This window comes from Strix aluco, chromosome 5 (assembly GCF_031877795.1).
Source record: "Strix aluco isolate bStrAlu1 chromosome 5, bStrAlu1.hap1, whole genome shotgun sequence".
Lineage (NCBI taxonomy): Eukaryota > Metazoa > Chordata > Aves > Strigiformes > Strigidae > Strix > Strix aluco.
This window is the reverse complement of record NC_133935.1, coordinates 56,323,442-56,341,261: the sequence shown is the minus strand read 5'-3', so window position 1 is coordinate 56,341,261 and position 17,820 is coordinate 56,323,442. Positions and strand designations below refer to the sequence as shown.

Sequence of the window (17,820 nt, the reverse complement as noted above, 5' to 3'; positions counted from 1 at the left end):
CACTTTTCATGTGGTATAATCAAAATCTTTTGATCATAATTTGAAAATGTCCATCTGTTGCAAAGATGGTTATAGGAATAAGAAAAGAGGAGAACACAGGTAAAAATTGTAAGGAATGCTGATGGAAACAGTCCTCTAACTGGCATGACAGTCCTCTGTTACTGACCTTGGAAGTTATTATGCATTATACAAGTATGTAGCAAAAAGCTTCTACTAAACTAAAAATACATTCCCAAAAGAGCTCTCCTCTAAAAGAACAATAATTTTCACAATGCATTTGCTGTTGTCTCATGGCTCAAAAATTAAGTAGAAAATATGCAGAGTACCCTCTAACCCGGTACATAAATCTGCCTAAAACAACGTATTTAGTTCTTTGGTATTTCTCTTGATTCTCCTTCATCACATTTCATTTCATCACAGTTCTAATTTATTGGTGCTGCCTCCTTCCAAGCCTTAGTTTAACAACTAAGGTTTGACAAGTCCATGCATTACAATGTACTCAGTGCTAGAACAAACATTTTCTTGAAAAGCCATATTCTCCTTAATTACAATTTATTCTCTTTTTCTTGTATTGAACTCAGCAGTAGGACAGACTGCAGAAATGTTTTCATATCTAGTTATGTTTTCTCGGTCTGCATTATCCTAAAATAATCCCAATGCTGTTTATTTTGTCATTTATGTTTACTTATATGGGAAAGCCTGGACATACACAAAGTGTGAATACAACAAAATTTCATTTTTAGGCAGAAGGCTTGTAACTAAGCTGTGCTATGGTGGTTGACAGGCTTTATAGCTAGAAATTGGATGTGTGTGTACATGGATTTAGAACAGAACAGAGGTTTAAAAGAAGAGGATCATACAAAACAAGAGCAGGATAGGTTACTCATTATCGGAGAATACTGACAAGATGGGAATCCATAGCTGCTATACATCAGAAAACAGAAAAAGTGGCCACTGTCTTGAAAAGGTCTGTGTAACTTCCTCCTGCTTTCATCTTCAGTCTGAGTTGCCACATGCCTGTCTGTGTGAGCTTGGGAACTGCCTGCAAATCCCCACTGACAGCTATTGCACAGTCACGTGAAGGCATGAGAACTCCACAGTGCCTTTAAACATTAGCAAAAAAGAAATCTACAGCAACTTCACACACCTTGTAACATGTTTTAACTTGTTACATGTTGGAGGTTTTGCTGGCTATCCCCAAGCTTGCAGGAACACTATAGGAAGGTGTGACTGTCATGGAAAACATATATTCTTGTTGGATCTCAGAAAGTAAAGATACTGAAGATACTAAAAGATAATAAAGATACTATAAAAGTGTAGAGAAAATCAGTGAGGGTAACGCAGCTATGGAGTGAATTGTGGGTGAGGCATGCAAGAGAGGCAAGGAGTCTTCAGCGAGAGTAAAGATGGCAGGTAAGGTAGTCATGAGCAACAGGAAGAGGTAAGTAGGAAAAAATTATTCACTTTTCACATTATGAGAATGACAGTACTCTGTAAAATTAACAGGCAGCAGACTGAAAACTATCAAAGTAATACTCTTTTGCATGGCACAAAATTAAACTGTGGAACTTCTATGACAGGATGTTGTGCAGGACAAAGTTACAAATAGAGGCTTGGTCTATCAGCCCTTATTTAAAACTGTGTCCTATATGCAGCTCAGGAGCTACTGAACAGAAGCTACAAAGTAGCTCAGGAGCTGCTTTGACACAAGTGGGAAAGAATATAGGAGGAAAATCGTACTCTGCATGCCATCATTTTTTCTTCCTTTCCACTGCATCTGTTTCAGCCCACAGTCAGTGTCCTGAGCTAGACAGGCCTTTGGTCAGACTCACTAAAGCTGACCCAATACTCCCAGCTTCAGAAAAGTGTACTATGAAATGCCTGAATAATATTTAGTTGATGGACAAAGTATTAGTTCTTCTTCCAAAACCCTTAAATACTTTCTTTACTATTTTCAGCAGTTTGGATGTTACCCGCCAAACAATGACTGACTTTTAAAATGTTTAAAGAAAAGAAGAAAAATAAATTTTGGTTCACTGTGCAGTCAGAAATACCTTTTTTAAAATTCAGCAAGGTTTTGATTGCTACTGTTTCGGTAGGATCATCAATTCATCAATGAATTAAAGGTCAGACATTCAAATTCAGTTTGGCTGAATATACTTCTCCATTAATTTATCCATTTGTTGAGATATATTATATAGTTACTTTCAGTTTTTTTATTACACCAAAAGAAGAACACTATACCCCTTCCCTTTTTTGAAACAAAGTGTGTGGTATTTTATATTCATTGTATTCTACCATTAGAAGAAGATGGAAAAAATCCAATAGATCATTATTTAACTCTGTTATTCTTAAATGCAGCAACATAACAAAAAAGAATATCACAGAAAAAATCACATAGCTCATAGAGTGAATGCCAAGATTAGTATTTTGCTTTAATAGTGTAATCCCTTTGATGCATAATGATTTAATTTAATACAAATGCATATTTTGCTTTCACCTCTTGGTAGGATATTTAACTACTGAACTATATTTATACAGTATTTTTAATTGCTTTGAGAAATCAAAGCCAGACAAGTAGTGTTTAGAGTGATTTAAAGTAATCTTTGGAAGACTCATCTCATTAATTTTTTCCCCTTAATAATCTAGACAGGATTGCAGACGTGATCACAGGGGTGAAGGAATGAAGAAAGGAATACTTTTTAGTCGTGACAATTCTTACGTGTTTTAATTTTCAGTGGCAAGATGTGGAATTGCCTTATTCAAATCCTTGTGGTATTTTTCAGTTCAGCAGTTAACAATCTATCGTACTTTTTTTGAGTGCCTTGGAGTGGTGGCGTACTCATACCTCTCAGTTTTATGCACCTAACCCAGCCAGACTCCTTTTCTTCTTAGCAAGGAGAGTGATTCAGAAGACCGAGGTTAGACGTCTGCTGTAACACACCTTTTGATGAAACCTCTCTCTTAAGAGAACAAAACGCAGTGATTCTCTGACAAAGGCAGCAGTGATAGTTTTCCAGTTACTTCAGTGACAAAGTCTGAGGAACTTCAGAAGCAGTCTTTGGTAGTAAGGAAGGTGCACCGCTCTTTAGTTTAGTATTAAGGAAATATCACAGAGTAGTTCCTTTAATACACACCAAGGTTTAGTGTGGTGGAGAGGGGCAATCTAACAGAAGCACATAATTGTATAAAGAGCAGTTACAAAGATGATGAATCCAAAGTCTTAGTAATGGCAGATGGTACAATATAGGGCAGTGGCTAGAAATTGCAATTTGGAAGGTTCAGACTGGACATTAGGAAAACCTTCACCCAGAGGATAGTGCAGCACTGCAACAGGTTACATAGAGAAGCTGTGCAGTTTTCATCTTTGGAGATTTCAGTGACTCAGCTAGGCGAAGCTGCAGCTGATGACATAGAGTGTTGGCAACAGTCCTGATATAAGTGGGAGGTCAGACTAGACAGCCCCAGAGGTACAACCAGGTACAACCACGCATTTTGTGCTCCTGCGAACTCTGTGACTTCCAGACTTCAGATCCACTGACAGTACATTAAATGATAAATGCTTCATTAGAAGTACAGTCTGTACTGTGATTATTTGGCAGGTTTGTATTCATGTATAAATAGATTTATTTGTTACTACACAGTATAAAGGATAGATAAAATCACATGTTCGCTAACTTGAACTTATCTTTTAAGTGCCAGTGACCATACCAAATATGTATTTTTGCCCTCTTTATATATATAGGTAGATTTAGATGTATTAAATAGTGCATCTTACTACATACCAAAATGCTCCATGCTCTTTTCAGAATATTTGAAGGACTTCAGTGTCAAAATGTTCTTGCCTTTGAAGTGCCATATATTTTACTTCTACTGTATTCCAAAGCCTGTTCATAGAAGCAAGAGATGGAGAGTTGACAACAGAGTTCTTAGAAGTAATCACTGGAAGAGTGCTACCTGGTCTGTCTTCTGTGGCTGTTCAACACAATATATTAAGCCAGTGGGAAGGGAAAGAGGAATATTACTTCTGTCAAAGAGGAATGTCAGAAGGATCTTTCATCTAAGTTCATGTGAATGTTTCAGAGTATCAGATTTGGTGCTTATGACTCTGGCTGTAGAGAGGCTGAAGTAAGAACTTTATCAGGAGCGAAATTCTCACAGAAGATCAATTTGAAAATTTCTTCTCCAGAAGCATGAAAATCTGCTTGATTTTTTTGCTTTTTCAACTCCTGGTGTTTCTAAATCAAGGCTGCGAGCCCTTTTAGAAGGTGTATTTTAGAAAAATCCATCTTCCTGGGCTCAGTACAGGATCAACTACGTAAAAGGCTACTTAAACTGTATTGTACGTCAGGCAATATTTAGATGATATAGCATAAACATTAAAAGACATAATGATCCTTTCTGTGCTTAAATTCTGTAAATCAACATTATTTTCTAATACTGCTGAGCAGAAGTAAGTGAAATGTAGAATTTAATGTAGCAGTATAAGTCACACATCTGAACAGATGAGCAGCTGTTTAAAGCTGGGTTTAGGCACTGCTGGCTCATTTAGATATTATCTGTAAAAAAATGTTTCCTTTATTTATTTCCACATGAGCAGATTTTGAATCCCTCTCCATAAAACAAGTATTTAATTAATTTCTAAGTTGTTATTTTCTATAATAATAGAACCCAGTGATGGGTTGTTTCAAATCTGTTTCTGACATTACACAGTATGGAGGTAAAATCTTTACCTGGCTTTAAAGGAAGTGCTTGCACTCAGTCACAATGGCTGTTAGTACTTCTATATCAGGACACTAATATGTAAAATTATGTGCTCAGCTGGAGGGGAATGCGGTACTAATCACAGCCTTTTCTGCATGTACCTACAAAGTCCTCACAATCCAAAAATTACTTTGTTAGAAAGCCAAATGGAGTTGCCAACAAATGTATCAAACTAGGAACAATTTCTACGCTAACACCCTGCTCTTAGTTTTTTGTGTGTTCTTGCTAGTTTCTCCCTTCATCTGTTTCTCCTTTTATTTTACCTTTGTTTGGAACTGGGCAAATTGGAGCATTCTCAGTAGAGTTTTTGTATTAACCAGTGTACCTTTTCTCTGGTTTATGCAGCCTATGCGGCCCTCTAAGTTGCTTTATCCTGCCTATTCCTCTCTGTGTTCTTTACCAGAGATCCTGCTACCTACCTACTTTGTAAAATTGTATTGATCTTTTTGGTTTAACAGTACCCAATTCTTCAAAGTATATCCTTATCAATAAAAAACTACATTATTCTGCTCTGGAGAGGCACATGCTAGGCCAGTTGTTTGCTTTCTTCCTTTCTGCAGTAACTTTCAGGCTGCGTTTTGGCAGCACTGCCTGCCTTCCGCTTTACCTCCCTCTTTCTCGAGGGCTGCACAGTGATGGGACTTACCTGTACATGAAGACTGTGTAGCACATGGCCAGTTTCATGAGCATGAGCCCTGCACTGTGCTGTGCATGCTGTGCAAGTCTTATCGTGTGCTGCGAAGGGATGTTGGCCTCTCCCTGCCATGAAGCAAGCACTGTCATCCAGCCTGTTGAGATTGGGCACTTCTACTCTTGTAGAACCTGAGGGCATCTTTCTTCATCTTCTTATGTGTAAGCCAGCTTCCAGGCTGAAAGATGAAGATTTTTAAGACAGGCTTTTAATGTACCTCAGTATTTATATGTGCCACATTTCTTCCCAAGAACACAGAAATTCCAAAATTATAGTATTTTTCCCATTAATTCACCATAATTTTGCACCTGAAGAGTTTCTACTGTTCACCCATTGTAACGTGTGGTTGTTTAAATGTGAACTGTTCACAAGTGAAAAGGAGTGGGATGAATTTATTTGTAAAAAACATTCCCAAATCCCTATTTTCTTGAACAAGAAGGCATAGGTTCCTCACTCAGAAATTCCCAGACCTGCCATCTGGCCAGTGAAGATCTGTCCTTTTTCTTCTTTTCAGGGTTATGATGAAACTTCCTCTTCTGTCCTCCCATTTTTTTCCTGAAAAATTAGCCCTTTTTGATGAAAAAACTGTCAATGACCCTCTCAGAGGATTATCTAATTCCTCTGAATTACTATCAACCATAATTTCTGAGGCAATGCAGAATACATTTGTGTGGAAACACTCATGGCCAAGTGTTTTGACACACCAGACAATCAGTGTAATCACAGATAAACTTTTCTATAGGGGCGAGCTACCAAAACTCTCCCCAAGCTCCTCCTGCTGCTTCAGCAGGCAGTTTCCAGCAGTGAACACCTCGTCCTAGCTGAGTACATGATTCAGCCTTACCTGGCCTGGCAGTACTCCTGGTGCTGCCGGTGAGCCAGTTTGTCTGGCGTGACTGCTCACAAGTGGAGAGACAGAGCAGGTGTTGAGAGGTATGACAAGCCTTTAAGTCATATAAGCGATCCTGAAACTCACAAAATTCATGTGAAGTACAACTACAACTCTTGCCTGGGTCACAGGAGAGGACCTGCTCAGTTGTTCTTGCTATTTTTTGTTGAGTATGGTGCTTTAAAGGAGTACATTTAAAAAATACTACCTGTGATCTTCTACTTAACACTCCATGCAAAAGAATCTGTAATGAACATTAATATATGTGAAGGGGAAGAGGTATCTGAGAAATAATATACATTTATTGACATTTAAGTAATAGCCCACCTGCTGAAAATTATTGCATTTTTCCCAGAGTCCAAGGCATCTTTTCATTTTGACAGCCCAGGTCTGTAGCAAGGCCAGAGTCAATGGAAAAGAAGCCCCTGCTGCTGCCTGCTGGCACTACCAACATGCCTGGTGCCACTGCCAAAATAAAACAAAACGTTTACTTGGCTCTGGCATATGGATTTTCAAGTAGGAGAAGACCGACTAACACCATGAGGTGGACAAAGCACCCAGACCATCAGCAACACTTCAAAAATGTTTTTAATGTTCTCTCTCTTTTTCTTATAATAGTTCTAAAGCTGTTCCTCAGATGTACAGCAAACCTTAACACAGAACAAAGCATGGGCAGATGCACTGACAGCATTATTTCCATTCTATACATCTACTCTGCTACAAAACAGTAATTCACACGGTTGTGAATTACTCCATAGTGCCTTTCTTGAAAGGTTTATGACACAGGCAAGAGGAAAATTTCCTTGTGCCCTAACAAAGATATTCCTAGACAAGAGAAAATTGGACCCATGACTTAGTAATGATGCCAGTGATGCAAGATAAGCATATTCTAATTAGTTCAGTTATTTTCCATTTACCATGAACAGGGATAGCACAATTTAAATCATAACAGCTGATACTACTTATTTCTTTTGCAGTAGTCTTTCATGAAGGCAGTATTTCCAGCTGGGACAAGTGGAGTTTCTTTTCAGAAGCCAGTTGACAGAAATACAAACCCACCCACTTCTTCTAGTTTAGTTTAACATGAAGAAATTACATTTCCTCCCTTCCTTCTTTTCTGTTCTACCTGGGTAAATATGAAAACACTCAGAAAACAGATATTAATGAAGCCTAATAGATGCTAAAGAAACCAACAAACGGAGCAGGCAAAAATGCCTTTTGCTTTTTCAGGTTGCCTAATTTTATCCCAGTGAAGTGGACAAGCTTAGTTAGAAGCAAGGAGAAACAGAATATGAGAAGGCTTTGTGTTTACCTTTCTTAAAGTAAAAAGGAGAGATATAAAATCAGACACCCATGATGGAAAATTAGTCCTTGGATCCTGGACCAAAAGGAGAATATTATTTACAGGAAAATGGGTAGGAGTTTGGACATTCTTTCAGAAAAAAAAATCATCTATTTTGCAAAACAAACACAAAGGCAGACTCATTTCTTAACAAGTTACAGAATTTATGTTACAAACTTAAATCCTTTATGAATCATATAAAATACCGGGCCTGGTAAGAAAAAATTCTCTTTTCCTTACTCTTACTAAATGTATGCTAACTTGTACCATGAAAAAATGTGTTGCAGCGACTGTGTCATTCAGATAGCCAGTCTGCATCTACCTGAATAATTTGTGCAGCACAAGAGAAGTGGATCTGTAGAGAGAAACAGCGGTGTTGAGGCTCCAGCTCCACACTGTATGCTTGTGTCAGGTTTTACATTGCACTGCCTCTAATCCGGTCCTGCACTGCCTATCCAAGACAGCTCCACACTGCAAAATAAACCCCAATAAAGGGGACAGCTGAGAAACTCACTTTAAAAACACACTCCTGGGACTAGAATAGTTTTGTAGTCATCCCCCTCGATGTTCAGTACCTGGAAACTAAGAGAAGTGATGTTATTTAATAAAAATTAATTCTTGAAAAATCTTTCCTGACAACAAAAGCAGAGAAAGAGTTTTGCCATAACAGGATCAGCTCATGATTAGCCAAGGAATAGCTTGTAGTTTGTGTATGTTGGCAGGGCAAACACTTTTCCACTCAGAAAGAGAACTTATTCATGTATGACAGCTTCACAGATGACCAGTAACTAATTTCCTGTTTCACAGATCTGATGAAAGTAAGATTTCTAAACAGGCATCGAGATTTTTTTTTACAAGCTAGTATAAGAAGATACTGATGTTGGGAAAAGGGCCAAAAATGTCATATCGTAAAGATAAGTAACATTTAAAGAAAATAATGACGTATTTTTACTAACAAATTGTTACAAAGGCTTGGGAAATACATCAAAGTCTGAACTGTTTTAATGCCTGTTTTATTTAGGCATTAAATTGATTTAATTTCTTTTGAGTGTAGTTGGAAGACTGCATACTGTTCAAGATATCAGTAAAATCTAGGATGTCCATTCAAAAGTGTAGAAAATTTCATCCTAGACTTTATGTGATTGAGATGTCAACACAGAATTTAAAATACGAATAGAAAGCTGTGGATTAATGAGACTTTACCAGGAGTTCCTGTGATATATAAAGATCTTCCTGAAGGAAAACCTGTCCAGCAGTTGTTCTCTTCATCTACTCAGCCACTTGTGAGAAAGGCTGCTGAGAATAGGAGACAGGGAAAAAGTTAGGTCAGCTGCACGCATCCTATACAATTTGTTGTTGATGTTAAGCTACATTCTGAGTATATGTTTCTGTAGATACTTTAGTCCTAGACTTAAAAATATCAACTACAGGAATTCTATAGCAGACAGTAGTAAGGCCTCCATGGGAACTACTGCAAGATTTCACAGCTTTTGCTTGGGGCTGTTGGAAAAGAAACCAATTAAAGGTGTAGATTTCATTGTTTATTTGAAAGAAATGAGGACTCCTGATATGAAGTCCACACATGGTGTGTTAGATCGTATGATTGTGGTTAGGTCCTGTGATACTGATTTGGTTTTGGCCTTGACTTTGATGACTGTAGTTTGCAATTGCATGCACACTGGATATGCAAGATGCTGGTTCAGAGGAGAGATCACATTATAACACTGAGGAGACAGTGAATCTTTACATGCTAAATATATCCAGCCCATACCTGGCCAGGCCTCAGAAGGAGCTATTTAATAATCCTTCTGTTTTAGTTTACATTCACATGTTTATTTGTACACATTCATTAAGTCCTTATCTGGCATTTCTCTAGTTTTTAAAGATTGTTAAAACTGACAGATCACAATTGCATTACTGCACAGAATTAAATCTTGTAGTCTGTACTCGGGCTTACATTAATTTCCATTCATGAGCTGCAGGAGTGTACTGGCTGTTATGCACTGGTGAATGGTTTCCTAAAGTATGGTTCCTGACATGTGGGTCAGTAATCTGACAAGAAAAAAGAAGACATGATCTGTTTAATGTGCATTTGTCCTCCTAATGTTCCATTAATGTGCTGTCTAAGGGTAGGATTTGCTTCATTGCGAAAGCTGGTATACATATCTCCGCAACAGTGCCTAAATGTTGTAAGGAACTGCTGTAATGGGGTGAATTGGTATTAATTCTGGAACCAGTGAGCACATCTCAGGGGAAGATTTATTGTTCCTTTCTCTTTGTAGAGTAGTTACATGCAAATAGAGGTTTCCTCATACTTGCTCATCATTCAACTTCACTTAGCAAACTTTTTTTCATGTTTTCCTTCATTAGAAGCATTCAAAATATGAGTTTAGCTGTGTCTTTCCAACTGTATTATCCTGTCCTGACAAAGGCAGAATATTTTCTGTGGATAGTCTTAAATATGAAATCTGAATTTTTTTTTTCTATGGCTATTATTCATTCACTGAAAACCACTGCTTTGATATTTAGGGATAAAGACTACAGAAAAGATTAATGTGTCTCATAAATCACTAAAAAGTACAGATAAATATACCTCCGTACTTTCACAGTTGCCAAAATGTGCAGTTGTTATGTATGAGAACATATTTGAACATCTATTCATGTTCATCTTAAGCATAAAATTCCTCTGTTTATGGATACTTACAAAAACAATCTTCCAATATTTTCCTTCATTTTATCTTTCACTGAGGTGGATATACTGCTTCCTATGGAAAAATGTGCTATTCATAGAAATGTACTTTTTACAGCTGAATTGAGCTGACGAATAAAGATTGGTAGGTCTCTTGTCTTGGTTTTCCAGGTGCTTGGATATCTTGACTTCAGAAAGCATCCCTACAACAGTAGGGGAAAGGGTGAGAATGGGAGCAGAGAAGGGTTTTGACATGTCAGAAGCAAGAGAAAAAAGGTGGAGTTTAGTGTGGGGGACAGGGAAGAGAGTGGCACTGCAGAAAGACTTGATTTGAGTGAGGACCAGAGTCAGGAGGAGTAGGGTGGTGGACCTGGAAAGAAGAGAGACAATAAGAGGAATACAACTGAAATTGAAAATAAATTCTGTGGGAAAGCTCTAAAATTCTGGTTTCATGGCAGATGTTGTGGACTTTCTCCCTGGTGAGAAAATGGAGAAACCAGGATCAGGTAAAAATACTTGTTTCCACCTTCTGTAGTAGAAACAGGAGGGGAAATAGTTCTCCATCTTGGAGGCTGTCTTCTGAATATATCCATGGTGGGGTCTGCACAGAGCTTCATCCATGTGTCAGGAGACACTGCCTTTCAGATCTGCCTTTCTAATAGCGCTTAAATTCACTGCTGAAAGCCAACTGCAAACAAGTCAGGCCCTCTGTTTACTGGTGGCTTGTGGTCCCCTTTTTGTTAAATGATTTGCTAGGTGACAAGTTGTACATGTGCATATGAACACCTGTCATGTGCCATTTGGTCACCTCACGAGCATACTAGCATACTTCTGTTCCTGGGACAGGGAGGGCGCACACTCCTCTAACACCTTCTCTAGAGAGAGAGCTCCTGGATGGAAGATATCCCAGCTCTCTCCAGTGATCTGTATGTACCGTATATCCGGTGGAATGTGATAGTTCCCACCGTACCAATGCTCAGGATTTAATTGGGAAGTACTGTTGTGAGGAAAGAAGACCAAGTGCTCTAGTTTGAGGTATGCTCCCAACTGGCTTTCCAAACAATTGCCTGAAAACTGTCGTTGTTCGGAGTGGGGCTGTTTAAAGCCAAATTAGGAGAGGAGATAGTGCTATGAAAGTGGAGAACTGTAGATGAAGGCTCAATTAAATGACTCTGCAAAGAGGACAAGCTCTACCCAGTACAAAAATTAAGACTGTATGTGTTCACCCTTAGTTAAGACTTGTTTGGGGGATAAAACTTTAATCTTGGAATTTCAAATAGTATGTGTGGTACATCAGAGGAGATGCTGATCTGTAGGACATCAAACCCACAGTGTATTGAAACATACTGTGAAAAACCTATCAGAAAAAATCCCTGCGATTATGTATGTAGGAACCACAAGTGGCTAAATACTATCACTTTCATATATCCATACCTAACTGATGAGCTGGTGAACTGGAGTTTTCTGATTTGGACTTAGTCCACAAACTTTATAAAAAATGTTTTTTGTTATCAATCAATTTCATTTCCATCTAGTTTCCTTACTTTCTGCTTCTTCTTGTGGGTAGGAAGTACTGTAGGAAATAAATACTTGAAGGTAACTTATAGGTGTTTATTTGGCCAAATTCTCACTTCATACCAGCATTTTTTTCACCTTTGGAATCTTGTGTTGCTGACTTAAAATGCTGCTAACTTAAATGCATGCTAACTTAAAATTAATGAAGCACCTTATTAATAGGAGGTTTGAGATAGACACAAAACGAATAACTAAGCTCTTTATTTAACCTGAAAGATGCAGAAACTTCTGAGGCAGACATGTAAAACCTATAGATATGTCTTTCTAGGAGCTTGCGTGGTGCTGGACTAGATGATGTGATTTACTTGTCCTTGCAAGAGGTCTGATGAGAAAATGTGAATTCTCTTTTGGGACTTTAAATTCTATGAAAGAATACTTGAAATTCGTCATACTATGCTTTTTGTTACATAAAATGGGTCTGTCTGCTGAAATCTGTGCTGTTTGTTTCGTGTGTTACCTTTTCAGTACAGTCTTTCCTCACTCAGAAGAACATTTGCTGAAGAGCAGTCCAGTGGGACGGTTCCAGCAGCTCCTCAGGGCTGTCACCACCAGGTGTAGGCACTTCTGTCCTTAGTCTGTGTTCAACAGCAAGACAAGCAGTAAACTGGGTCCCACGCTGTCCACCTACACGCTACTGTCCTGACCTAGACGAGCCCTCTCTGGGGTGAAAGAATAACCCATTCTCCAGCTTGTTCAGCTCATCTCCAAGACTGACAGCCAGGCACAGTTTGGCAGGGTTATTTTCTTATGTAGATGCTTCTTAACAGGGAGCTGGACCATGGCAACACAAGCCATTTAACATAATAGCAATTCTTACGCTGGTTTGCCAGAGCAAGTCATGTAAAGTTTGTAAGCTGTCAATATTTTTTGTCTTAAAATATTTGTTTAAGAAAGACCCTTGTGACTTTAACAGGCATAAATGCCACACTGCTAGAAGTCAGCCATCTGGACTTTGTAATCTGGCAGGTAAACAAATGGACCAGGCTCTTTGACATGTCTCAGATTATTGCTGATCATATGAACATTAACATTTCCAAAGGTGTCTCTTTGCTTTGTCACATTTCAAAGACTCCATTAATTTTGTTTTCACATGTTTAAATATTTATTTTGACCTTTTACCTCCTGTTATAACCTCCTGGCTTGTTGGACCAGCCAAATCAAAATACACTGATGTGTTCTGAATGGCCTTGCTGCTTGTATAAACATGCTGCATAAACAGCTCTTGCAGAACAAGAGAGCCAGTCCTCCGCTGTACTGTAGCAAGTCTCTTTGTTTCAGATTCTCCATACAGGTAGGGGCTGTGCTGAGATACGCTAGCTGTTCTTCAGCTTTTGTACCCCACATTCTTGCTCACATCCAGGTTTGTTCCCCCCCGCCACGAGTAATGCTGAAGTACGACCAACACCCTGTTGTTATCTGTTTGATGCACAGGTGCTGCCGCTGGAGTACCGACTCTGCTCCTGGTCCTGGCGGTGCCTGCCCTGGGTGTTCTCGCCTGCTCGGGATTCTGAATGTAGCTGGATTTACCTTGTCCTCCGCCTAACACAAAGGACTCCCTTTGAAGATGAGGACCGCGACTCTCTTTGATTCCTGTGGCACCACCCTAAGCCAAATAAGTTACACTTTAAAATAAATTACCCTACCAATTTCCTATGAACTTTAAGAGGACTGAGGCATCCAGGAACTCCTTCATGAAGTAAATCAACTTTTGAGAGGCTGAGAAATATTTTTAACTTGTTCCAATATGCCTTATAAAACACTTATGCTGATCTGTGACAGTTGCATGATTCGGTCCAATGGGGCAAGTTTCAGTGTTAAAACCCAATAACATAGGCTGTACAGTGAAAGTAAAATCACCATACGTAGGTGCTTTAACTTGAATAACAAATTGTGAAATATAATAGAGATTGAAATGTTGATTGTATGTGATAAATGTAAGAGTACTACGTCTGTCTGTACTATCCTCTATGTTTTGTGTACTGCATATTTTTGAATGGCCCCATCATCATTTATTGGGATTACTGGTTTTTAGAGAGACAGTCAAAGCAAAAACATTTCATTTTTTTAGAGCTATATTTCTTGAGGCTATTGGATAGAATTTGAAAGACTTGAAGTAGAAGTCAGTGACATGGGATTTTTTATGTTAAATATGTTCAGAACACCCAAGCTGTGCATAGCACGCTCATCTTAAAGGAATTTACCTGTGCTTCAATGACACGAGATTTACCATATTCTTTTCTTAAAACGATTCTGTTGAAAAATTCCGTTGTGGTCATTGTTGCTGATTTTAGGAGTCAAATGTCCGTTTTCAGGGAAGCAGCGTAATGTATTGGTTTTGATTTGGTGTTATTACTATGACTATTATTAAGGTAGCAATATAACACTTAGGAGTTTGGAGATGGAGTCCATGTTAAGATCAGCCAAGTGGACCATGAAATGGTAGGAAAGGTATGTTATTTTTTAAAGTGAAAAGATTTAAAATATAAAAAAAGAGATATACAATAAATGGCAAAAACAGAGTAGCACAGTAAAAAAATTATTATATTTACATTTTTATGCTGCAGATGCCAGGTGTTACCTTCCTGTAGTGAAGGCATACATTTGGGAGAATTATATGCTTTTTCAAGAACTTGATGTTATTCTAATGTTCATAGTGTTGTAAATAAGAGTTTTAAAGTTCTGAGACTGTTTCCCTATTTGATAGAGTACTGAATGATCCAACTGTGTGTTAATACATGAAAGTCAGATCCCAACTGTTAGTTGAAGCTAATGTTTACTATGGCCTTTGCTAAATGGGAACTCTATTAGAGATAGAGAATGTTTTTGTTCTGACTGTGTCTAGAGTGTTTCAGTGTTGGGTTTTTTGTTGGTTTGTTTGGGGGTTTTTAAGTTGTTAAAGAAATGCACATTACTTTCATTTTCCATGTGTGCTGGGAATTAGTTTGAGGGTGAATGTTGAAGAAACACAGTGATATTGAATCAGCTGGCTCAAGTAATAGTGCAATGTCTGATGCTTCAAGAATTATAAGCTTTGAATCATATTTTATTAGCACAACCTTGCTAGCTACTTAGAAATAGATTTTATCTTTTTAGAACTGATACTGTAGAGGTCCATAATAATAATATTTACATGAAACAAGAATAGGTCTATTAATAATTTACACCCCCTTCTTTTATTTGTATAATTTTGTACTATATATTTACATGTAAAAGTGTAGTCTTCATTAAGAAATATCAATAATACTGGTTTTGTTTCATTTTAACTATTTGTTACAAGATGAAAATTTTTTAAATAGGTGAGAGTGATAACTTCCCTACAGAGGAATGTCAAAGTGTCAAACACTACTGAGTTTCATAAATTGTGTAATTATTTGAAAGAGAAATGAGCTGTCTTCATACGTAAGAAACTAACATGCTGTAAGCCTTCTGTACAAAAAAAAAAAAAATTGTGTTTTGTTGTGTTTCATTTGGTTTGGTTCTTTTGCAGTACAACTCATTTTTATATAATCTACAACCACAACTAAATCTTTTGCCAAATGCATGATTGCCTTTTACTTTTCTAATACATGGTGTAAAAAGCAAGACTGTTTAGCTTTTTCATGGAAACGACCTGGGAAGGAAAGCCACTTCTTTTTTTTTAAATCGGCAGCATAGTTGAGGTAGGTCTCACATACTGATCAGATAGTTGGAAATTTTTCTGTTTCACATAATTGTGTAAATTTGACTGGGACCTTCAGTTTCAAATTGTTGTCAAGAAAAACTAACTAATGTATCATCTGCTTTAAAATGCAAGGTTCTTAATTAAAGTTTATATAGATAGACATATTTGCTGTTTCTTTATATTTCAGGAAAATTGATATTACTATTATTTGATACTGATGAATATTGAACTGTTTTTTTAGTTACTTTTTATCTTTTTTTTCAAATGAGTAGAGCAGGACCGTGCTTTGTCCTTTTTATGAATGAAAAGTAAATTACAATTAAATAAATGTATTAATGTTACTCAAAATATAATAACTGTCTTTTGAATTGGAGCTTCCTAATTTCAGAACAGTGATGTGTTCATCTGTGACAGTAAAGGTGTGGATGGAATGAGGTCCTTGTATCCCTGTCCTGCCTTCTTGTGAATTTTGCTGGAGTTAGAGAGCTTTTGTGGGATAAGGGTGGCTTAAGGAGCTTTTGTGGGATTAGGGTGGCTATTTTGCTTTGATTATTAGTGATATAGGTAGAAAGATTTTTCCTAACATCAGTAACAGAGAGCCTCCTGAGAGCTTTTCATCATTTTTGGAAACAAGAGTTAAGGGAGCATAGTATTTTTTCTGGTAACATTTTCTGCTCCAGTAGATACATGTCATGGTTTAACACCAGTCAGCAACTAAGCCGCTGTACTGGGTCTGGCTGAGCCGGAATTGGTTTTCCCCTATAGCAGCCCTCATGGTGCTGTGTTTTATGTTGGGAGCAGAAAGGGTGTTGATAACACACTGGTGTTGTGGCTACTGCTGAGTGGTGCTTACACAGCACCAAGGCTCTTTCCAACATTTTCCTCCCCCAGTGGTGGGCAAGATCTTGGGAGGGGACACAACCAGGACAGCTGACCCGAACTGACCAAAGGGATATTCCATACCATATGACGTCTGCTCAAGTATAAAGCTGGGAAAAGGGAGGAAGGGGTTGGGGTCACCCTTGGTCCTCCGAGGCAACCACTACGCGTATTGGAGCCCTGCTTCCTGAGAAGGTCTGACATCGCCTGTCGCACGCGGACCTTTGCTTCACTTTGCTTATATTAAAACTGCTTTTGTTTTACCCACAAGGGTTGTTTTTTTCCTATCTTATTTTCTTTCCCCTTTTTGCTCTGTTGAGATAAAAGGGGGAAGGGGGGAAAGTGACAGAGCGACTTGGTGGGTACCTGGCATTTAGCCAATGTCAAACCACCACAGCCCCACACAGCTGCTCGCTCACTCCCCCCAGGGTGGGATGGGAGAGAGAATTGGAAGAGTAAAAGTCAGAAAGCTCATGGGTTGAGATAAAGACAGTTTAATAGGAAAAGCAAAAGCTGCGTGCACAAGCAAAGCAAAACAAGGAATTCATTCAGCACTTCCCATGGACAGGCAGGTGTTCAGCCATCTCCAGGAAAGCAGGGCTCCAGCACATGTAACGGTTACTGGGGAAGACAAACGACATCACTCTGAATGCCCCCTCCCTTCCTCCTTCTTCCCCCAGCTTTACATGCTGAGCATGACGCCATACGGTATGGAATGTCCCTTTGGTCAGTTGGGGTCAGCTGTCCCGGCTGTGTCCCCTCCCAACTCCTTGTGCACCCCCAGCCTACTCACTGGTGAGGTGGGGTGAGAGGCAGAAAAGGCCTTGGCTCTGTCCAAGCGCTGCTCAGCAATAACTAAAACATCCCTGTGTTATCAACAGTTTCCAGCACAAATCCAAAACACAACCCCACACTAGCTACTGTGGAGAAAATTAACTCTATCCCAGCCAAAACCAGCACAATATATCACAAAGAAAGATGGCTGAAATGGCAAAACTTTGTATTGATTAAATGCTTTATGTGATCACAATAATTTCAAGAGGTTACATCAAGTATAATTGACTGAGATACTGCCTGCCTTTGAGGGGTCACATTCAGGCCCTAAAATGCACAAAATGTGACACATAAGAAGTTGGTGAAGGTGACAGTCATACTGCAGAACTTGGTTTCATTTATCTTCAAAATACCAAATGAGAAAAGTCAAATGAGAGAGTGTTCCTCGTGCCCTGCACCTAAAAGACTGTCTAGTCAATCAGAGCAGGGCTCAGACCTGAGAAGGGGGAGATTATCACTACTTTGATAATTTTGCATTTTTATCCTGGTCTCTAAG

General features: G+C 38.5%; 1 protein-coding gene across 1 annotated transcript in view; it reads left to right on the top strand.

Annotated features, from left to right (window-relative positions):
• CNTN1 (contactin 1) overlaps window positions 1-15,967 on the top strand; it is a 262,071-nt gene extending 246,104 nt beyond the window's left edge. The window contains exon 24 of the mRNA XM_074827442.1: window positions 13,382-15,967. Within this exon, the coding sequence (XP_074683543.1) occupies window positions 13,382-13,461 (80 nt within the window). The 3' untranslated portion in view covers window positions 13,462-15,967. The remainder of the gene's footprint in view (window positions 1-13,381) is intronic.
• Window positions 15,968-17,820: the final 1,853 nt, after the last annotated feature.